At 35.9% G+C, this 24,045-nt stretch overlaps 1 protein-coding gene across 4 annotated transcripts in view; it reads right to left on the reverse strand.

The window, feature by feature from the left end:
• The window catches only part of ZDHHC14 (zinc finger DHHC-type palmitoyltransferase 14), a 94,224-nt gene that overhangs the window by 20,046 nt on the left and 50,133 nt on the right, over window positions 1-24,045 (reverse strand). For 2 of the 4 annotated variants that reach the window (XM_057364857.1, XM_057364860.1), the window contains exons 2-4: window positions 22,106-22,278; window positions 12,832-12,990; window positions 1,956-2,093 (exon numbers count right to left, since the gene is read on the reverse strand). In XM_057364857.1, the coding sequence (XP_057220840.1) occupies window positions 1,956-2,093; window positions 12,832-12,990; window positions 22,106-22,278 (470 nt within the window). The remainder of the gene's footprint in view (window positions 1-1,955; window positions 2,094-12,831; window positions 12,991-22,105; window positions 22,279-24,045) is intronic. The other 2 variants (XM_057364858.1, XM_057364861.1) reach the window with 1 other exon arrangement.

The following is a 24,045-nucleotide window of genomic DNA, read 5'->3' on the forward strand; positions in this document are numbered from 1 at the left end:
TGTATGACTTTGAGATATTGTAGGAAAGTCATAGTCTCAGGTCTAAAAATTGAGACTTTCTTCAACCATGCTTACAAAAAGCAGTCTATGCCAGGTGCAAAGATTCAGAGTAAAAACATTTTTTGGACACTGTCAAGACTGTAACAGACAAACTGAGCTTGAAGCTCCAGTGTAACATCAATGAACTAATCCCACTTATACCTGCTCCCATTGCCTTTGAGGATTGACCAATCCTTAGAGCTTGAGGATGATTTTCCCTGTCTCATTCTAGGTAGATTAACCTGGATAGCAAGAATGCTTGCAGCTGATAGACCATTCAGCATTTAAAGTTCACATAATCTGTACATAATCTATAACACCTACACAATGCTTAAGTGCTTCTCAAAACACAGAGGCACAATTAATTACCCTGGTCTTTGTCTAAATCATACTTAAGAGTTAGGTACAGACACTCTGAAGTTAAAATCCACTAAGATACACCTACTTGACATACAGAACATGAAATATTGGCATTATATTGATAATTCCTATACTGAAAAGCAAAAAGAAAAGCACTGCAGTCCTTGTGAAATGAAGGTATGTTAGTGTCAAAAATAGYTTTATGTTGTCAGACTAGGAAGGTTTTCAACTATTGAACTCAAGCAAAGTAAGACTGGAGAAATCGCATATCTTTCTTCTTAAATGTAAAAGATGCGTATGCATATGCTCATGTATGCCCAGACAAAGAACAAGAATTTAAGCATCAATGACAAGTGCTCTTTTGCCCGTAATTTCCCTTTATAAAACAATATGCAYGCCTCAGCTTTTATCATTTGGTATTAGAAATGCTGTGTCTGGTACTCCCTCAAAAKTAGGTACCTCAATTCTAGCCTGTGAACTAGATTTCTGAGCTATAGGAGAGTCTCCCAGTGCTTGCATCACAGTTTTAAGTACAAATAAGAGTAGGAATTCTGCTATTCAAAATATATAACTTTTCTCTGAAAGTAGCAAACAATTTATGAAATTGAGCCCAATCTCACATATTTTTTTCCAGTAAAACATTCTCTGAATATTACCATTACCAAGTTAGCTKTATAAATGTGTAATATACTGAAATTATTATTTGTATCTGGCTTCTGTTGTAATACAGAATACAAAGAAATAAACAGATCGCATTTCCAAAATGGTTAAAGAAACACTCTTTAAAGCAATATCCTATATAATTAGTGAAAAAACCCCAMTCTTCTAGTAATAGTGGGTTAAAAAAATACAACATACAAATGGTCTTTARAGACAAGTTATATAACCTTATAAGATAAGTTATATCACCATATATGTCACTATCAACATCATAYAGGAGTCAGCAAAATTAGTTAGGGGTACGGAAAGAGAAGACAGTACCCAGAAAGTATTTTGACSTCAAACACAATCCAGAATATAAATAAAAATCACTCTCAACCCCATGAATATTTCTGATTCACTCAATCATGAATTGGTTATTCTCAGAATGTCTATGAAAATGAAAATAATGAGTTAAAAATAGGGTTAAGAATGGTGTAAAACTAAACAGCAAACTACAAAAAGTATAGCTCAAATCTATTATCTAGTAATTCACCTCTTTGGATAGCAAGTGACCCATGCTTACAGTTAAAGAAGCACACAGAAGTTCTTTAGGTAAATGACACTACCTGTATACTTAGACATACAGTATGTGTGATGCTTTTCCAATAAATCATCCATAAAAGGACAAAAAAAATTAAAAAAAATTAAGACCGCATTAAGGCAAAGCCAGTGCCAGGCCAATGACTGAGCAGGACCTATTATAGACCAGAATGGGACTCTGGGGATTGTGAAGCTTTGGAGAAAAGGCAAATAAACAAATAAATAAATAAATAAACCCTGAATGATCAAAACATTAACTTAAAAAACTCAAGCAAATGGCTACATACGTAATCTGATTTCACCAGCATACTTACGAAGGATGACGTGGGTGATAACGAATGCAAATATAAAGACTGTCAGAAAGGACAGAGATAAAATAAACATATAAAAAAATCTGTAGTTTCTTTTCCCCACACAGTTGCCTACCCAGGGACAGTGGTGATCAAACCGTTCTGAAATGAGAGGCAGAAGAAAAAAAAATGGAAAACAATTAATAGAATGCTGTTTATTCGAAAAAATGTTCTCTGAATACTATATTAAAACTCATGATTTAACTGGCATTTGCAAAGTGGCCACAGAGAAGTTCTTATTTAGAAAAGTAACAAAAAATAAAAAAGAAAAAAGGGAGTWCTTTAATGAAACCTTATAGTTTTAAAAGAAATCAAAGCATGGCTGAGGTGAGTTCCAGTTAAACTAACAGCCTTATTGTGACAAATTGTGCAGTCAGACCGGCAAGCAGGAATTTATCCATTGTCACATGGAGCATTAGCAACTCAGTTGTATTTGATTTTCTCAAAACAATGGGGTTTTTTTCTTTCAATGCATCTTCTACTCAAAATTGGAATTTCCGAGGTTCTTTCATTTTCATCTGCCATGATCACACCTTTGACTTATGCCTACTATCATTTTATTCATCCATTATGGAACATGAAATATTTATACCTTCCCACTTCCTTTTATTRCTTCACTCAAGATATTCTTCATTCTAGACCACCTATTTTTCCACTTGGAGTTGACACTGGCATACAAAATCATTCAAARTACCAAAATCATTCACATCAAACATTTTTCAAATGTTAAAATTTAAACACATGGTATAAAAGTTGGTAGATGTAATCTGAATGCTCGGTCACCCTTTGCACTACAGGCACCATCTCCTTTTTACTGTGTGAAACCCTTTCCCTTTATCTCCCTGAGAGAACTTGTTCATGAGATAGGAAAAGGCCAGGGTGGATCAGACACAAGTGTCCCCAACATGGGGGAAATGCAGCASAAGGAACCGTTTACTCTGCTTTTCCCCAAGCAGTCTGGATCCACCCTCCATGTCCCAGTAAGCTGGATAATGGAAACAGAGCTATTGCCAGGAAAGAAACATGCATTTCCTAAYTTTACTTTGGAGAGATTACGCTGACACAACTTCAAGGTTTTTTCAATCAAATCCAAGATCATAAGACAGATGCATTCATGCTGACTCTGTCTTTCACTCTCTGATCTGTGTCCAAATCCTGGTTTGTTTTCTGTGACTTTTATGCCTCCACTGACGTACTAATCAAACTATTTGTAATTCCACAGGAAAGGCGAGCTATAAATCTGAAATTCTTTAAGCCCTGTGTTAAATAGGCACATCTGACCAAGTAAACCAGTTTATTTTAGCTATGGATTTATGGTAAAGACCTGCATTAGAGGTTTTCCTTGAAATATGTATTTAGTATTATCTTCATTAAAAAAAAAGTCAAAACAACATACACAACAGATTTCTGACTTCACTGGACTTTARGCGTTTTTTTTAAATGGTTTTGCATGACAGCTGTTTGGACCACATGCTTCTGTCATAAATCTGTTTCAAATTCTAACGGGGCTATTCAAGGTGAAGTTACTAAACTTTCTTTGGATAAGGCTTCAAAATACTTTGATTGAGTACTGCTAAGAATACCAAGAACTAAACACTCTGGGCAGGTGATACTACCTTTTCTCAGCACACTACAGGTGTACTCCCAAAACAAATTTACATAGCATTTCAAAAGTGCTTGTCCTTAAATCTGTGCTTCTGAATGAGCCCTCATATTCTGATAAACACTCTAGTTCATTTAAATTCATTCATACATACAAACACATAAGCAAACAACAACAAAAAGAAACAAAGCTACAGAGCCATTTTAAAGAGCAKAATCCTAGGGTACTTTTGTACCCTATTGCTGAAACAATACATTACATGTCTTGGAAGATGAATTCTGTATATACAGATTCATTCTCTTCTGTGCTGACAGAAGAGGAAACAGATTATATTGACATAAAGCTTAGTTTCCAGCCATGAAACAACATTTAGGTATATGCAGACATCAATTTGGTGGATTCAGACAAATGCAGACAAATGAAATCACACACATACACACAACCCCTCTATCTATAAACACACATTCCTATATATACACACACTCCTTACTAAAGACTGATTTGGTGTTTTTAACCTACTTGTCTGTCCTCTTCAACTTCTATCTTCAAATTTTCCTGGTGAACTGAAAGGCTCTGCTTTCTCAATAAATACCCTACTAATCATTGTAAAGCTAACTACCTAAGATGTTTATAAGGGAGAAATGGACCAAAAAGGCCAGATATGAAAAACACTACCACAGTATTACACTGGAATCAACTCTAATGAAAAAAGAGACATGTTAAAAGGTTTACATGAATCTGATGATATATAAATTTGGCCTCATATTTCTTAGTCATAAAACAGAAAGGCATGTGACACGTGTCACAAAAGGGTATATTAAAAAGTAAGACATTATTCTACGCAGCAAAATACAAATATGTAAATGCAATTTAAAGATAACAGCCTTACAGCTCATGAGCTTCTCTGCTTTGTTATTAATGCAGGAGAAAACTGACAGCCCTGGCAGAATGAAGAGGCACATGCTAAGCAGAAACTTCTAATGCTGTTAAGAATTATAAAACCTATTAAATCTGGAGCTATATCCTCTTCCTTGGAAAAAGACATGACTTAATAAGCATTAATGAAGAAGTAACACAATGTCTTAAGGTTCATCTCCAGCATTACAGATGCCTGGCAATTGAATAACCAATAATTTTGTCAAGGAAGCTCTATCTAACATCTCTACTTGACKTGGACAATGCTGGCAGCAAAATTAAGATCTAATTTCACTGAGAAATGCAAAACTACCCATGCTGAGAAAAAGTGGAATTCTAGCCCTTGCAAACTTAAAAAGCAGAGCAAACAGAACTGCAGCTTCTTGTTACGAAGAACAGAGTGTTTAGAGATGACAACTGAAGTTCTGGATAGCTAACATACTACTGTATTCAAACAAACATTTGTGACAAGGTTAACATAAAAATATTTGAGGCAAACACAGACAAAACACTAGTAATACAAACTTTTGTTAATAAAAGGTTATTAGAACTCTTAATGAGGGAAGAAGGAAGCATCCTATGGATGGAAACATTGTGATAATCATCCTACACACAAGTTTAAGCAAAAGCAGCAAGATATTTGCCTTCTTGATGTTACAGCTGTATCTTGTACCAACCTAATGAAGAAYTACTGCTAGAACAGATGCCCAGTTTCTACCTTTCAACAGTCTTGTGAACAGTCTTTTGGCTGTTTGTTGATGGCTCTCCATTCTTAGGCCAAGACAGGTGTTCATTTTACCCTGCAGGGAGCAGGCTGACATTGCGCCAGCTGAACTTAAAACCACAGCTTTTGTTCATCTCATCAGTCACACATCAAAACTGTATAAGGCAGAACATACTGCCAGAGAAGGGATGAAATAACACTTTCAGAAGCACCTAAGGGTTAATTCACCCTAGCTGTAACACCAACCTTTCTACAGGTTAAGTTATTGCAACTGCAGAAGAAATCCAGTTTTGATTAATTTTTCAGGATCTGAGAACAAAACCTGAAGCAAATGAAAAAATACTGMAAAAKTTTGTTAAGCGTTYATAAGGAAAAGCATCAATGAAAAGAGGAGACAAGTAAATGGAGATTAAAAAYGCTTCTGTAAAAGTCACAGAAAATCAAACAGGTAAGAAACTTCAAGAACTGCCAGTAAAACTGTAACAATGCCTATTTCATTACTTTTTTCCCAAGTGATGAGCACCTTTGAATTTGACAATAACTTCTGAGGATAGCCAGCAACCCCATAACTGAATCCAAAGGATGAGGCTTCACAAGGTAATTGAGGCAATCTAAAAGCTTAGCAGCAGTGAAAGAGATGGTCATATGCTGCCTTTCCTGSCACTTCATTCCACTTCCTTCTTTCATTGTGTAAGCTGAAGATGACTCAGGTCAGTTCCCTGAACTGGCAGGGAAGGAAAAAAAGGAATTATTTTGCTCACTGATTAGTGGGAAAAACTGACTTATCAATGGCTGTGTTACCAAAGGCTATGTGAACAGGCACAAAGAAGAGAATAATGGAAATCAGGGATAAAAAAAAGAAGAGGATGGCATTCAAATCCCTTCGGAAACAGCAAGCTGTCAGCATGACTCAGTGGTCTCATTAACACTCACCTAAGTGGGCTGATTAACACTCACCTAATAATCTATGCTAACTGGATGACWGAAAAACATGTTACCTGAAACGTTTACATTTAAAACTTGCTTAAGAAACATTAACTGTTGGATATCTCAGATAAAAACAGAGAACATTTTCCATTTTACTAAGCAATGGTCTTATAGATGGAGAATTTCCTTCAGAAGCCACACCAAAGCTGTTCCTTGCTGCTCAGAACCAGAGTCAAATCTCTACTTTTCCATATCACAGCACGTAGACTCTTAAATCCTTAAATGTTCTGTTTCCATTTTTCAATCATTACACTCCAGGAAATCATGCACAAAATGACCCAAAAGCTTTCCTTCCTTTTTCAAAACATTTAATGAAAGCCTTATAATTTACAAGGAACACAAAAGCATTTTTAAATGGAACATTTGTAGGCCAGCCTGGCCCTTCAGTTTGCAGTATTTATGAACTGCTTCYTTTTTTCTTTGCTGAACTAGATCACTGCACACCAGCATACGTTTTCTAAAGCTTAATGTGAAGGCAGGACTCAAAGAAACTAAGTCGGCAGGTGCAAAAATATCTAGGTCATGTTACTAGGAGATGCCAGAGAGCACAAGTTAGAATTCACTTGGTAATTTTTCCACCCTGTGCAATTAAAGCATTGTAAGGCAAATGCACAAACCTAAAGCACTCACTGAATGTTACCATTTTTATTTAATACATGCAAACATGCATCCCATGACTGCAAAGAGTCCAGAGCCCACTATACAATCCTGCATCAGTCATGAAGTCACATTATAGCTCAACCAACTGGGCCAGGATYACTCCAAATTACTTTTGATAGTAGCAGTAGCATAACACAGGACTACAATGTCCATTGTCAAGGACTCACACTGAGTAATTATGTAGAGAGACTGACACATCTGCGCATATTTATAATGATGACAATTAAACCTTTTTGAAGGACTATGACGTCATGATATGACCACAGCTATTCAAGCTTCTTGACTTCACATTTGGTATGACAAACTGTACTTTCAGAATTTGATTGCCCTTGAAATGTTTAAGAAAACAAATGAGGTTTTTAGAAGTCCATATATCTTTTATTACTAAGAGTATTTATTTTCTTCTAAGATACAGCAGTCCAATCCCAACAGCTGAAAGTGATGCACACATGCACAAAAGCAAATACAACCACTGCATTAAGTCCTTCACAGTCAGTTGAAAATATCTGACACTTTAAAATAACAAAAAAAGTCTATCCAATATTTACAGCATATTAATAAAAACTATCCTTAGCTTGGATGTTCAGTTTTCACCACCTAAAATCATGACTCCTAAGAGAAGAATTTATTTARTAATATTAAAAAAACAGCCCCACTGATGGGATTTGCCATTAATTGGCAACAGCAATCAAATACTTSGATCAATTTAACTTACACACCATTCACCTGTCTGACTGTCACTGACCTGATAATGTCYTTGCTGTTACTTTTGTAGAATGAAATCTGAGCATAAATTTATACAGAAAAAGCAGTGAATAACAAAAGACCAATTGCAATTTACATTTCTGTGCATGCTGATGTTATTTTAGAACATCTGTTGAGGACAATGCACAATGGATCCTTTAAATCACTGGGCTTCAGCACTTTTGTACACTGATTCCAAATCAAAACACCCCATGAAAACCAAACAGAAAGAAAGACTCTTCTGGCCTCAGGTTTACATTTGGGAAATACTTACCAAAAGTTTACTCGAAATTACATTCTGGTCACTAATCTATACAAGGCGATGCAAACTGAAACAGCAATATAATGCTAGGAAAGATGGGCCTCTATTAATGAAATAAATTAACAATGTGCATGGATAGCTATAACAAAAAATCAATCAGAAAAACAAACATAAGGGCTACTTAACATGTATTTCACTTTCATGACTGTTAAAACTGTTCCAGACAGCTAAACTATTTGGGTGGGGTTTCAAGAAAATAAGTTGCATTGTCAACTTCTTGYATGCTAATCAACTTCAATAGTTGCAGAATATTGCTATTCCAAGAAGAAAAGAAACATTCTTAATTTTCAAAATAAAAACAGCAATTGATTTATTAGAAAAATATCCAGCCACTGCCTTAGGATAGCTCATAGTAATTAAACTGTATTGTCACATAGATCACTTCACTTCACCCTCCAATATTAAATGTTGACTAATTAACAAATTCCTTTGACTGCATGCACATTAATGGTGACATTTTCAAAGGCAGCAGCAGCACTTTAGAATGGYTGCTCTTTGAGAGGTACAAAGAGGGCACAGTGAAGGACCTCACTGGATAACAATCTCTCTTTACATACTCATTCGAGTACATATACTCTGGCATACCCAGATGAGTGCCTGACACACACACAACTGTGCAGGCAGAGATTTTAAAATTCCAAATTTGTGCCTAGAGGAAGCACAGTACCCTTACCAAGTAACAGCATCCACAAAGTTTATGGATTTGTTTCTATCTTTTCTAGAGGAAAGCACTTTTTTTTTTACACAATTCTGTTGCTATCTTTTACCAGAATTTGAGTTTTTAAACTTTTGCAAATTATTATTGCACCAAATGTCACTAAGTGTTTATTTTTGTAGGTTCCTAATTTTTTTAACTGGTAATTTCTCTTTAAAAATTTTTACTCTGACACCTCAATGTTTACAACATCATTTACAGTCAGATGTTCTGATCATCTGTGCATTYTTTCATACACAGACCAATGCATAAGCCACAACCTCTCAAGTAATCTGTAATAAGAGTATMTTTTTTAAAGAGACTTTCTGACATATTTTGCAGTCCTTTGGCTTAAGATTTAGAAACCCTGACACACATGCCATGCTCCCTGAGTTTCCAAAGTGCATCTAATTGTACAAATGGCACAATCTTAAATAATGTATCACTTCTGTAAGTGCTGGTGTGTACTCCATTTGGCAGCTTCTTGTTCTATCTTTTTGGGGCAGCCAAACAAAAAGAGTCCAAGCCATTTTTCACCTGTAAAAACTGGGAAAAATACATAAGAAAAGGAGGAAAGAAAAAAAAAAAAAAGGTCATAGTAGCCAACTTTGTGCTTTTAACTGTTCAGCAAAAGAGTCATTTCAAGACAACTGGAGCTAAGGTCTAACAGGTTCAAAATGAAGTGAAAATTGTTCTCTATTCACTGCAGGAAATGTAAGGAAAGAAATAAGCAAGGGCCATGAAAAGGAACTGAAGGCAAGAAAGGAAATAATAAGGTAATGAAGAAAGAGTGCTACAGAATAGAGTTAAAACCAAGCAAACCAAAGTTCTGACATCAGGTAAAAACACACTGATTATGAAGGACTACAAAGTCCTGAGGAAAACACTCTCTGACACATTGTCTCTGTTATTAAAGCCAAACTGCTACAATGCCACCTCTCAGCCTGCTTTTGAAGTAATCTGTTTTCTTCAGGCTGGAAAATGGTGGTATCTGGAGTAACCACARCAAAAAGCTTCTCCCCAGAACACACTGGTAATTATTTCCCCATATTGATAATATATAGCCACCTGCTTCTTGGTCAGCTTTTACTACAGAAATCATATGAAATAAAAATTGTTTATTAAAACCAAACAAAGAAAGGATATTACACAGTTGCTGTTGCAATGACCAAAAATAAATTAAAAAGAAGCCATTTGGTTGTTTCAGAAGCAGGTTCAAACACTGCCTTCTTTCTAGCATTACAAAAAATCAAAACCCCTTTGCAATCAAAACCTCTYGTCAAAACACAGCAATAACTAGCTTGAGCTCAGAATTTATGTTTGGTTTGGTTACTTTTTTCTTAAAATCTTTATCTCTTGTGTTTAGATGCACATTRTGTTTAATTCTTTTGTAATTCTTAAGCAACATAATGGTACACAAAACCCTTGAGGGGCTAACTTCCAACTGRCATTCACAGAGGCAGTAAAGAAAGCAAATCAAGAATACACCCAAGGTATGTGCTTCAGGGAACACTTATTCAATCAATTTTTTAAGGTATTATATAAATGGAACAAACATTTCTATGAAAACACAGATTTTTCTGGATACTATAAGGAAAAATACTGCAGAACTAAAGGAGTTTGAAATATTACCATGGCTATAACTCAAATTAGCTATTTTCTTTTTCTTAAGCTATTTTTTGTTATTTTTTTTCTACAAGTACCACATAGACATGTATGAAAAATAGTGATAAAAAAAAATCAAACAAGATCAGGTAACAGACATGCCTACTAAACAACTAGACAGCAAAAAACAGAGTAAGTTTTTGTATGTACTTACATATTTTAAATTCTGCAATAGATTTGTTACAGAATAAAAAAACATCAACAGAAAACACAGAATGAAGGAACTCTCTTTCACACTGCATTCATTTGCCAAGTTATCATAACACACCTTGAGGTAAAAGTAGCATACTCTTTTTTTCTGAGCAAGTGCTGTTTGAAGACAGACTCCATTCCTGTACCACACAGTCTCTGTAGCTAGTTTGTAACTATGCAGAAAAATCTTTGGAAACTATGCAGTAAAAAGGAATGCATGGCCATATTGGTAGTGAGCTGCTTAAATATCATGTTATGTTTAAATAGCATAAGTTACTTAACTATCCATATGTCTGTGAAGTAGGACTATTTGTGGATAGGTTTAGTTACATTAGTAAGGAACTAAAACAAATGACAGTGACATAAGAACTCTCATTGCTATTATAAGATTTATTCACAAACTAAATAAAAGCATCATCATATAGACATTCTTAACTTCACAGTGGTGGGACACTGCATAACACACTCTGATTAAGTGTACACTCTTAGATTGTTACATTTCCACAAGTACATCAACTATCCAATTTCCAATTTATTTACACCTATTCTTCATAGAAAATTAGTGGCAGGTACTTGTGGATTTCACTTTTTTGCATTCAATACACCTGAATACCTATATGACAAACAACTGTATCTAATCAAGAAACAAAGCTACTACACAATRTACCCTGAGAAAGTCAGTTTATTATAATTCCTATTATAAACACTGAGGAGAAAAACCACAGCAAATTCATTCAGTTACTTAAAAAAAATAATTGTGCAAGAGGAAATTACAATCACCATACCTATCTTACGAGCAGAAAAGATGTCTCAGTTATGTAAATCATTTGCTCAGACTCTTTTMTGATAAATATTCATAATAAGTCACATCTGTTGTTTCATCACAAACATAATCAGAAGACTGTATAAGCTGTTTCCCTGCCATCTCTAACTGTATGTTTCACAGAATAGGTTTTCCACGTGTGGTATGAAAAGGACACAGGTTACAGAACAACCTATAAAAAAATCCTTCATAACAATGTATTAAAAAAACAAAACATTATTTTAAAATAAGCTTCAGGCTGTACAGGGGAAGTTGCTCTTATTTTTGCTCTCTTGGAAAAGACAACAGCYATTCAACTTTTATTTATTGCACTGGTCAACAACTGTATTTACCTATTATCAAGTCTGCTGAGCAGTATCACAACACTAACGTTCAGGTTATACGTTTGCTAAAATATTTTTCTGAAAAATGTGCCAACTGCAATTCATAAACATCCCTACTGGCTCAATAAAAGCAAACTCAGTAGCTTTTGTAACACTTACAAAATTCTAACACATCAGAAAGATTTATTTACTGAAGGAACCATCTACAGATACCAATCAATTCTATAAGGCCAAAAGGCTAATAAGCTTTTCACTTTGATATAAGTATACTCCCTAAATGAGTATCATTTAAACATAAAGCTCCAATTCTTCCAATGACTGCTTTATATCTAAAAATATCATTGCTGAATGCTGCAATTACATTTCTCAGCTGGAGACATCTTTCTACATTATTTTCTTGAATGCATAAGATACAGGCTCAACAGTGTGCTAATCAACTGCACTAAACTCCAAATGTGATCTAATTAACTGGAAGCCRCTCAGATTTGATTGGTAGGGGTTTTTTGGTTTGCTTTTAAATCCAAGCATATCTTAATCACCTTGTCTGACCTCCATAGGAAATGGTAATGAAAAAGGACAAGATGTTCAGAGAGGAAAAAAGCCACCCTATCATTATAAAATACGCTTAGGTCCTGACAATATCTAATATTCTCAAAATAGCATGTTTGCCCAGTAATTTCTTATGGAATCTGACTTTAGTGTTTCTAGTCATAAAACTGCTCAAAGGTAAGAATCACCTACAGTGTGTATTTTGGTCACACAGCCCTAACCATTTGAACCATGCCTTACAGTTAGTTACTAATAATCTGGAGAAGCAGCTCCTTGCCCTCTATTTAGTAAGGAAACAATTCTGAGACTCCCGAAAASCTTGGAAAGGTCATCGCACATTGTATGCGACCCTATTTGAGTTGAGCATGTTCTTGGTCTTTAAGGCAGGTCAGGAAAGGTGTATGCATCAGAAGAGATTCTTCCTTCTTAGATTAGCAACATCTGCAAGGCCAAGTCTCCTTTCCTGTCTCCTCTAAAATTCTTAACATTTAACAGATTTTGCAGGAAAGAAAGATGAACAGAGCAAGTCATCTCATGAGTAATTTTGTCACTAAGATTTTTCTGTGCCTCCTATAAAAAGTATTCATAACAATATATAACCTACTAAATTGAACATATGTCATATCTTTTTTTACTCACCTACGCAGTTATCACAAAGGCTGCAATGTGAGGCACGAGGTGGGCGGAAAATCTTGCATGTAAAACAATATTTTAGTTTCACTGTCTGTCCATTGATGATCACTTCTTTTGTTCTGGGAGGGGGGCGATATCCTCCTGAACTGGAGCCATTTGCTATATCTAAACATGAAAATACAAGACRTTAAATGTTTCACATGAGCTATGATGTATGCACAGAACTGTCCTTGACGGCAATCTATAGCAAATTTCAAATTTATAATAACATATATAAAATAAACAATTTCCCCCTTTCTAATTCTCCTAGAGTAATATGCAACAAAGAGGTATTTCATTACAAATAATATCCACAGGCAATCAATTTGAATCAAAGAAACTATCCAAACCCAATTCTCAAATGCTGACAATGACCTTGATCCCAAAACTCCTACAGTCTCCTGCCCCCTAATATTCATAGATGAYATATTAATGACAACCATGACTTCTGATAAGGAAGGATACATACAGGATAGCAAAACTTAGAAAAGTTACCTTTAGAATATTCCTAAATTTTTAAAAATTCCTGTAATAAYAAAAGACTCTCTAGAAGTGCTGCAGAAATTCTACAATCTAATATAGAATCTGCACATTTACTTAAGGAACAGCAGCTCTGTCATTTGAGCCTGGTGTATTAGGGATCTCTTGCATGCTGTGATACAACGGAGACACTCAAAACGGTATTTTACAATTTTTGCTATTTAGAAGTTTGAAAACACAATTCCCACTGAACTTCTACACAAGTAGAAGTTTGTKGCACAAAACCAGTTTCCAACTACCTCATTTGATACAAGTGGTTTGGGTTTTGTTTCTYAGTTTACTTTCATTTTATTTTAGGATATTACCAATAATTTTCCCAGTAATTAAAAGACTGACTGGGCTAAATCATTAAAGCTCAACTGGACCCAAGCTGAGCTTTACTCTGGAAGCTCAACAAGTAAAAGTGGTGCCTTTCTAGGTTTATCTGTTCTTGCGTAATCACAATCAAATAAACCACAGAAGTGAAATAAAGCCCCTAAATTTATTATACTTGAATAACAGAACAGCTACGGCAAGAGGAAAGTAAAATAAAGTATTTTCCAATACATGAAAGAAGATACATTTCAAAGCCACAGTCAAGTCACTTGAAAAACTGCATCTAAAGCTGTCTCTCCCCTTTCACATGGGACTTGTTACTAAAAGATCTATGACTTGTATTTGAGCTCAAACAGTTAGAAATATCACAACCAATTTCAATTTCTGCCAATTACACAGCCTACAAACTACKTGTTTTCCAAGAGGGCAACAAGAAAGCTTCCCACCTAGCTAGGTATTCAAACTGACAACAGCACAGCTGTGCTAGTAAAAGCGGAATCACACAGTGTGCTGATTTGGCAGCAAATCCAGCTTAAGGCATTCTCATCTGCCGCATGCTCACCCACTCCATAAATACCCATCAGTAACAGTCTTTGTGGGACACTACTGTAAACTTGACCATTGAAACAACCAGACTTGAGAAAACTCTCATGGATAAGAGGATGAAAGGAAGGGTGCAATAGCAGAAATGGATGGAATCTGGGTATGAAGTTCCTCAACATCCATTATGAGAATGAAGTGGTGAGTACTGAAGACTCAGCTGCTTAGAAGCAGCCTCCTACAACCTGATGAGGTATAGAAATTCACTTGTGTTAGGTCTAAACAAATTCCTGTAATGTGCTTGTGACGCTTGGCCAGGTCCAATAATCTGCATGTGGAAGCATGGATTACTGTGTGGTTCCCATACTATCAATTGTGCCAATTTTGACCTCAAGGCCAATACTATGTGACATAGTATTTTTGATCAAATAAGCATTGTATTACAAGCCACTACTGTATTTCAGTGTATAAGCTGCAAAGACATTCTTTGGAAGGCACAGCACAACTGTGCTTATACTATTTAAAGCTCTAGAGAGACATGGATGTTTCCTAAATCCAAAAGACAGGGAAGAATTTCTTGTAATTCACATTACATTAAAAAGCTTCTGGTGACTATAGCCAACAGCCTTGTAACGGTCACATATCCTCCAGAAATCCTTGGGCATTACAGAACATACTGTTACACTCATTTCTGACCATAGTTTGGTCAAGATAAGACTGACACTGTGAACATAAATAGAAGTCATTAGCCCTAATGAGTTTGATTTTTTAAAAATAAGGCATTTAACACATGGCTGGCATGGCACATTCTTTAAAAAACCAAAGATTTTAATTTGATAATAAAATTTAGGTGCATAGTTATAAAAAATATTAATAAAGCCTGAATTTCATCTAATTGTAGCTATCCATACTGCTAGAAATGACGATGCATTGAMTTTCCTAAATTAATAGTAATAATTCAGATTTTTTTCTTTTACAAAATCRTATTATTCTTGAGTATATAATCATTGAAAGAAAATTACTTAAACAGGTCGAGGAGAATTGTTTAGAAAAAAAGTGCTCTTTTTACTAGATAAACATTTATTTTACAAAATATACATCAACTAAACCCAATATTTTCCTTCCCTTTCAAGAAGTTCAGAAAGTGCACTGCAATTGTTTTTAAATGGGCTCTGGCAGAATCACAAAGGCAACTTCTGTCTTCTCTGGTGGAAAAGTGAGACTACTGTCCAGCCTGTTATACTTACAACACTGGTCTTCTAAGAGGATTTCCTCCCAAACATTTGTAAGGAAGTTCATAGAGACAGCAAATCCTAGCTCTCCAAGGCAAACTAATCTTAAAATCCAAGGGTGAAAGCTGATGCAAATGAAATCAATGTAAACAGTCTTGCTGACTTTCCACAGACTGAGAATTTTACTCAGAATCCTAAATTGCATAATCAAACCTGAATGTTCCAGTCTWTCTGTTTACTAACATCTTTTTCCTGGAACCAAGCCGTAGAGCAAGGTCAAATGTGCTTGGATTTAATACGATTTTATCAAACCTAAATGTGCTAAACATGCCCTGGTCTCACAGAGAATTTTCAGACTGCAACTCACCTTTGATTCAACTGCTCACACTCRGGGTCTAACAGTTAAATCTTCCAATACACAAGGGCTCTTTGAGGCACAGCAAGATTGACCTTTACRGAACCATCTTCCTCAAACAACTGCGTTTGACCACTACTACATTTTTCTCATCCAATCTATTACTGATGTAGTAACGTAACTTCTTTGAGAAAAAGATTACAATTTGCCCTCTATGGGATTGCCATCYATCCTCTCTGTCCTAGCACATCTTGTAACATCTCTAACAAGGTTAACTGTTCATGCACTAGATGGGGCTCCAGTATTTTTATTAACCTATTACAAAATCCCCATATGTGCAATCCATGTCCTTGCAGGACCAAGAGACCTAAACTGCTCCAAGAAAGATATTCCAATTATTTAATGCAGATACAGCATAGCCTAACAACCTTCTAATGTAACAACAAACTCCACTTAGATTTCTCAATTTATTATGCTGCAAACAAATGGGTGATGCTGATGAAAAACAGCAGCTGCATGTTTGTATACATATCACTAGGATTCTCCTGCTCGGAAAAGATTGGCTGTTTTGGTCAATGTTCCTAAGAACCTAAGACAAACAGCCTCTGGAAGGCATCCCTACACATTGTCTTTATACAAGCTTCACAACCATATCATGCAAAGTTTACYGACAACTTTAAAAAGACACAATTTCAGTCTTCAAACAATATTGTTGGACAAGTAAATTGAAATAATTGTAATATTTCCTGAGGACTAAATGAAAATGTAATGAAAAAAATCTTTATGTACAACCTATAACATCTGAAAAAATAGAAAAATAGAAAAAAAMMCCCAACCAAATCAAAACAAAGCCCTCCAAAAAATGCAAACCTCTAAGAAATGTCTTCCTCTGTGTTTAACCACTTAAATTTAAGCTACATGCTTAACAACATGGCTACAAGAGAAAAGAGAAATTTATTTCCTGGAGAGAACTTTAATAAAATGCTCTGGTTTCCAGACAGTAATCTCAGGGACAAACAACATGGGAACCTGGCTTAGACTGAAACCATCAGCTTCTAACTGCATTCTTCACATAGTTTTTCATCTGATAGCCAACAAGAGATATTGACCACATACTGCTCCTGACTTTAAAGACTTGCTGCCTTAGTYTTTTTCTGAAAATAATGTATAATTTTTTTTAAACTAGAGTTCYATAATCTTCTTGGAGTCTAAAAGTTCATGTGAAAGGTATGCTTGTTCCCAGAAAGTAATGTAACCTTTAGGGACTTGGTGAGGGAAAGAAGCATAGAGAGGAAGAGCTTTCTAAGACTTAGCTGACACACAAAGTAATTTCACCATATTTAAGAACGTTATTTAAAGTGTGCAGTATCAGGTACAACTATAAGCCTAGGAAGTTGGTATCCTACCTTTGGAAAGAAGGAAAAATGTGAAAACCACAAATTGTATGTATTTGTTCAGACCATTGCTAGTTCTATGAAATGCCTGCACTGTGGCGCAGATTTAATTTATAAGGCTATAATGAAATCAAATTGCACATTTTGAAACAAATGAAAGACAGGCAAGGAACTGTGGGAAAGTGTCAAATGTGGTCTTGAGCATCAGTGTAAATTAGACAGCCAAGACATAAACRATTTGCAGAGATGGTGTGCTGGTGTAGCTCATACATAGAGTTCAGGGCTTGGAAAACACGAACGCAAGCAAGCAGAAACTGTGCTGTGAACTGGCCTGAGCTGGTTGTACTGATTCAGTTAGGAAGATATACRTAACTTAAGACAGTTGGCCTGAAGAAAAATCCAAAGCATTTTAAGGCTGGGAGGATAAATTACCATGACCATCTTTTCACTTACCTGCATCACCTACCCGATGCAAACAATATTGATATTGCAGAACAATTGTTAAACTTGTAAATGTCAACAAAACAAATGCTTTCCCATCTATCAAGCCCATTCTCCTGGATTTGGTTATCCTCCCATTCTCCTGGATTTGGTCATCCTCCCATTCTCCTGGATTTGGTCATCCTCCCATTCTCCTGGATTTGGTCATCCTCCCATTCTCCTGGATTTGGTCATCCTCCTAAGCCTTCCTATCCAGAAGTTTACGTTTTTCCACTTGAAGTGACTTCACATTAACTTAACTATTAAAAGACACATCATAACTGCGAAGAGGCTACACAAAGTTAGGCTGCTCCTAGCATTTATGTTTCCATAGGAAAAACAGCCTCTCTCAATATAAYATTTGGTGTGATTGCAGAAGCCATGCTTATATGCACCATGAAAATACTAAATTTCAGCTGGGGTACCCCTAGAAATAATGACTTTTCAATTTTAATGAAAGTTATAATTGAAGGAAAAATAGTACATCAGTAAGGTCAATGTTGAATTTAGAAAAAGAAAAATTCCTGCTGCATTTCAGTAAAATTATAACATTTCTGCAGAAAATAAAGTTATCTTCAGTTATTTTACATTATATAAGACCTACGCATCTAGTTGCYTTTATTCTATTATGCTATATGAAAAATCAAAAACACTAGAATATTTTAAGACTTTTGCCCCTCCTCTCTCTTAGGCCAAAGACATGCATGTATGTATTAAATATTCTCATAGGTCCAGTTTTCTAGGTCTGTTTAGCTGTCTTTCTCTTGAGTTTCTGCATATGTTGTGGAAAACCAGGCAGTGAACTGAGCCCTTATCACCACTGGGTATCACAGAGTGTCACTTCTGGTTCATGTAATTACTCTTCTTCTAAAATGTTCCCAAAAGGATTTCCCCTTTTTGTCATACCAAAATGCTAACTCAATCTGCTTGGAGACAATACTAAGGTCTCCTCTTCCTGCACCATTCATCACTTAGACCCCTTTCCTTAGTATTTGGTTTCCACTTGCATTCATACACTTTGTGGGTTTGTTTTTTCCCTATTATTTACAGCTACTAATCTACAACAGCTATTAAATCTAATTTAAATATATTTCTTAAAAAATCAAACCCAGTGATTGCAAATTTCTCCATCTCAGCATGAACTTCAGAGTCAAGCATATTCCTCCTGAGTCCACAATCTTTTTCTGAAACGTCCTACTGCCACTGGAGTGTCTTTTTGAAAAGGTGCTCATTGACCATGGCAATTTCATCTAGAGCTTATTTCCAAAACTTATATAAAAAGAATCCTATGCAGGACACTATCAAGAGTTTAATTAGAGTGAAAAATTAGGCACATCTTCTTTCCCACTAAGATAGTTACTCTTTCAAAGAAGGACATCAGCTTGGTTACACTTGATTTGCTCCTGAAATTCTTTGTTGCTTGTTTTGAGACTTAAATAGCCATAAAATAGCCATAAACCCCAACCCTTGACAGTCACAATTCTTATAATTTGATCATTTGGCAGTGTATTCCATGTCTTTCCAGAGAGTATGTTCTAGTGATAGAATTGACAGATTTCTATTAAAGTAGAACATTTGATAACCCAATAAAGATACAGTGTAGTAGATTAACAGACTTTTAAACTACAACTACTTYCCCGACCTGCTCTATCAGCTGTCAAGAAACATTCAAGTTATCTTCTGAGACCAAAGTAGGGCTGAATCCTTCAGATTGTTCTCTGCTATTTCTCATTTCCCAATTACACAGCATGCCTTCSGCTTTTCTTTCTTCCTCTGACCTCTAACAGAACCTGTCCTATTGTCTTCTACCCTTCCTTGCTGACTATAACTGGCTTAATTATCCTTTTGCCTTTCCCAATATACTTGTGCCATCTCTTCATACTGACCTTTAAAAACTATCTCCATTTCTGACACTAGTATCTTTTCCACTACAATCCAAAACAGTCAGAATGGCCTYTACTACACTTTTCAACCTTCCTCTGTGTGAGGATAGTTTGATGATCTGCATTTAATACAGTGTTTTTGAATTAACAGAAATTCCTTTTGCTKTTTGGATAATTTCYTTTTTTTTTTCAGTTCTTTTCACTTTCTGTTTTTCTATGAACAGAATGAATTCTCAAGAAATAACTGCTTTCCATTCCTGCACCCTGGAGCRGGGGGGAAATAGCAGCATCACAGCTCTGCTAGTTCCCCGTCTTCACCTGAAAAAGGCTGATGGCCTACGTGGAAACATTTTTCACTCTCACCATGACCACCCTGTCTCCAGAAAGTCACCCAAAAGACTGAAGTACTGTCAGCTTCTTTAGGTCTTATTTTGAGAACCATTCTCCCTAATCAGCTCATCCTATTTTATGTTTTCTTATGTAAAAAAATGAAGTTGGTAAGTTATAAGGGAATTTCAAARTAGCACTCTTAAATCAGAATTCCTTATCTTGGGATACAACTATTTCCCAGTACATCTGTGAAAATTTCTGGGAGGCTGCTTCCCAAAGAGACAAATAGGGCAGGGTAAGACTCAAGTATCTATGAATGATTTGAAGAAAGTAAAAGCCACAGATAGGACAGATTACCTACACACATTTTAGAAAAGACACTAAAGGTAAAGGGATTATTTTTAGGTGAGTTATCTGAGGAACTTCTTGTCTAGAAACAAATTACTKTTAACCTTGCAGCCCATCTTTAGAAGGCACCTGAAGGTGAAAGGTTCAGCAAGTTATAAGGCAATCCAACCTGATAGCTTTGGAGCATCTGGTTTTCTTTTCGACTKCGAGAGCCGCTCAACTTTTTCTGCTATGCAAATAACACTCCACTAGGATACACCTTTCAAGGGCATATTAAAAAATACATTGTAACAATACAAAAATGTTTCTTTCCATTTCCATCGTTGAATCCAGAATGACAATTTTAGGGAAGAATGATTTCTTTATAGCTACCTAGCTTGTTCCTCTATTAGACTTGCCATAAGCCCTCATGCTTGGGAATTCCACATTTGCTGGCAATGTAATTCCTTGCTTCAGTATTCCACTGGCCTTTTTTTGAAGACTACTGCCTTTGCTATCGCTGAAGAAAAGACAGTGGCTTTGATCAGCTCAGCAGCCTGAACCTGTGAAGCAAGTACGCAATACCATTTAAAAAAAATTATAATTTGTAAACACAAGTTCTGAAATAGTTGCACATGGGAGCATTTGTCTCTCCTTTCTAGTACCCAATTCGCATTTTGAATTTTGCATTTCACCTAAACTTTCACAGATGACAACATAAAATTATTGTCATGRGCCGCCTATTTGAAATAATTTATTTCCTGACATAGATCAGTGTTTCTGTGAACACAGGGCAAATAAGCAATTCCTTGAACAGGAACCTGYGTCTGTGTTTTGAATTAAACCTGATACCTTATTCTAGGTAAAGAATTCCTTGAAGGAGATCAATAAAAGTAAATAATAACACTGGTTAGGAAAAGGTGCTAAATGAATGCTTCATGACATTTTCTCATGTTTTTATGCCCTTTTGAAATTCAGATGAATAGCAAAAATTTTAATACTTCGATCATAAAAAGCCTAAGACTGTACAATAGTATTAAATATCAGGGATGCTGCAGGTATTTCTCCTGTGCTTCATTGACTTGTTACCCATCTTTTCAATTATATAAGTGAACATTCTCTGAAACTGCTTCAGAAAAATGGGATTTCAATTGACTATCATATCAAAGCAAATACAGTAGCCTTTATTTAGGCTGAGTAGCTTACTAAGTACACAAACCCACTGTTTATGAAGCAGCTCTGCAAATCCATCCKGTGTTTTGCTATCCAGGCAGTGCATTTTAGCTATTCAACATATTGGTAGCTGTAGAAGTCCCACTTACAGAATTTAGTTAACAATGCTCTTGCTAAGTGAGAATGATTAAAATCTAGCTCTCAACTTTAATTATGCCGCCTTTACACAAAGTAAAAATAGTAACATTTTTACTGTATATTAACACAGAGACGTATCTGAATTTTTTGCAATAAAAATAATGTAATTAAATTCAGTTAAACTCAGAAGATACACTATTTTTAAAATGCACAATTAACTTTTAGAGCATCAGCTTTCTTGCCAATAACACTTGAAAAAGTATTCTTTTGTGTACTACAGGGAGATTTCTACCAGACTTGTTGGAAAGTATTCACAGTAATTACTATCACTCTAAAAGGCCAGGATTGTGTTTACTTTCTTGGTGAAGAACTGACCAATCATCCTTCCACAGGAATCACTGCAATGTCATCAGACATGACARTGCCAGAACAATCACAGTGGCAAGACAGGATTAACTCCTCCCATGAGCAGAGCAGCACACTGCCTTCACACAGTACATGCACCCTCGGGAGGAAAGCGAAGAGACAACAGACCTTCAGTGTTACCTATTTGTCTCTCTAGATCTGCTGCCTCATCTGGTGTTGCRCGGGGGAGGACACCAGGATCACTGAAACTAGTACGCAGCAGGGTCCCCATCACGAAAAAGAAAAGAATCCCACCGATTGCAGGTATAGCAGGCGTAATCTTCTCTGACAAGTACGGACAACTAGAAAAAGAAAAAGATTAAACAATCAACAACACACAGTGCAACTTGCTCTCAAAAACTATTTACCTCTGTAAATACATACAAAGAATTCACTTTCTCCTCTGATACACTACTTGCCTTGGAATGTTTATTGAAGCCGAAATTTTTGTTTRTGTGTTCATGACACTTCTGGTATTTTTCTTAATATATTCAATATGATACAGGCATAACTAGCATAATAATGACCTCACTAAGGTCAATAAGAMGATAAAATATTTTTATCACAGGATAATAAGCTTATATATTTCTTCACCTACGGCCCAATCACATAAAAGTAAATTGGCCAGAGAGGCTTAAGTGGAAGTAACCTGAAGAAGCCTATAACRCAATGAAATAAGCCACACTGAAATACATAATTAAGTCTATAAAATGAATTTATTATCCACCAGAAAGACTGTGCTCAAGAACTTGCAACACATTGCTTTAACAGCCTTGAGGACATCAGTATTAGAACACCTCAATAATTTTCTTTCTTAACCCATTTCTTGTAACTTACTAAACTTGTTTACTCATTTACAAGGTAAGAAGGATGCAAATGACAGTGCAACACACCTGGGAGCAAACAATCCATAGTCTATGGCAACATCAACAGCCCTTGACCAGGGCAAAAAAGGCTCTGTGTTTACCAGATTTACATATATATGCAGGGTTTAAGACTGTATTATAGTTTTAGCAAATTTTCCTCTGAGCTTCACATATGRTTAAATCAAAATGGGCAGAAACACTGGAATGCAATCAATACACAAATACAAGTATCTCTTCATAGCTGTGCAAAATGAAGGCATATGAACGTAGACATTAAAGAAGCACTGCAGCACCATCTTAGAAAACACACAGGCTGAGGACTGTCTTCATGGCTCTTATATTAAGGAGCTGTGGGTAAAACACCAAGATGGCTTTGTGTACTCCTGACGTCTGTGTAAGAAGTCATAAAATGATCCTAAAAACATGGGTAAAAAAATCAACAAGTTCTAGGCCTTAGGGATTAATCTAAAGTTTCCAGGTATCAATCAAGTTTAATTAACATTGTATTCCCTATTTCTGCTGACTACCTTAAATGATGATTCAGATGTGCAAGCTTTTGCACAGCAAGTCAGTTAACCTCAGTGGAATGTTAACTCTGAGCAAGTGWTGACAATGTCAGCTCCACTGTCCATCACTTCTGCTGACAGGATGGGGAGAGAATGGAAACACTTTTCATACCAGCTACMACGTAYRAAGCATTTATCTCCCTGCATGATCCTGTTTAACATACTTGGCTGTTTTACCAAACATAGAGGGTTTCATGGATGCAGTGAGTCCATATCCATTACACGGTGCATAGCGTAAGGAATGGAAATCATCTGTCTCTACATRAATCCAATACTAGAGGTGCAACAATTTACAAAAGACTAAAAAGACAACTGGGTATATAAAAAAAGGCGAGGACCAAGAGATACTGCAGTTTCACATAACAAATACACTGTTGAAATACTAGGAAACATCCTTCAAATGTACCCTTTGAGGAAAATCTGCTTCAAAGACCCAGATTTATGAAATCGGTGCTAACTAGAGGAAACAGCAGCAAGACATARGCCTTGGTAGCTATAAGCCTTGCTCCCTTCATGTCAGAAAAGCCAGAATGTACAGCCAAAGAGAAGCTTTCATACCGCATGAATGTCCTACCGCTCAATTTATTTCTTGCCACAAAGGATTACTGAAATCAAAACTGCTGTAATACGCTCAGAT

Source organism: Malurus melanocephalus, unplaced genomic scaffold (genome assembly GCF_030028575.1).
Source record: "Malurus melanocephalus ecotype Western Australia unplaced genomic scaffold, MMel_1.1 scaffold_43, whole genome shotgun sequence".
Classification (NCBI taxonomy): domain Eukaryota; kingdom Metazoa; phylum Chordata; class Aves; order Passeriformes; family Maluridae; genus Malurus; species Malurus melanocephalus.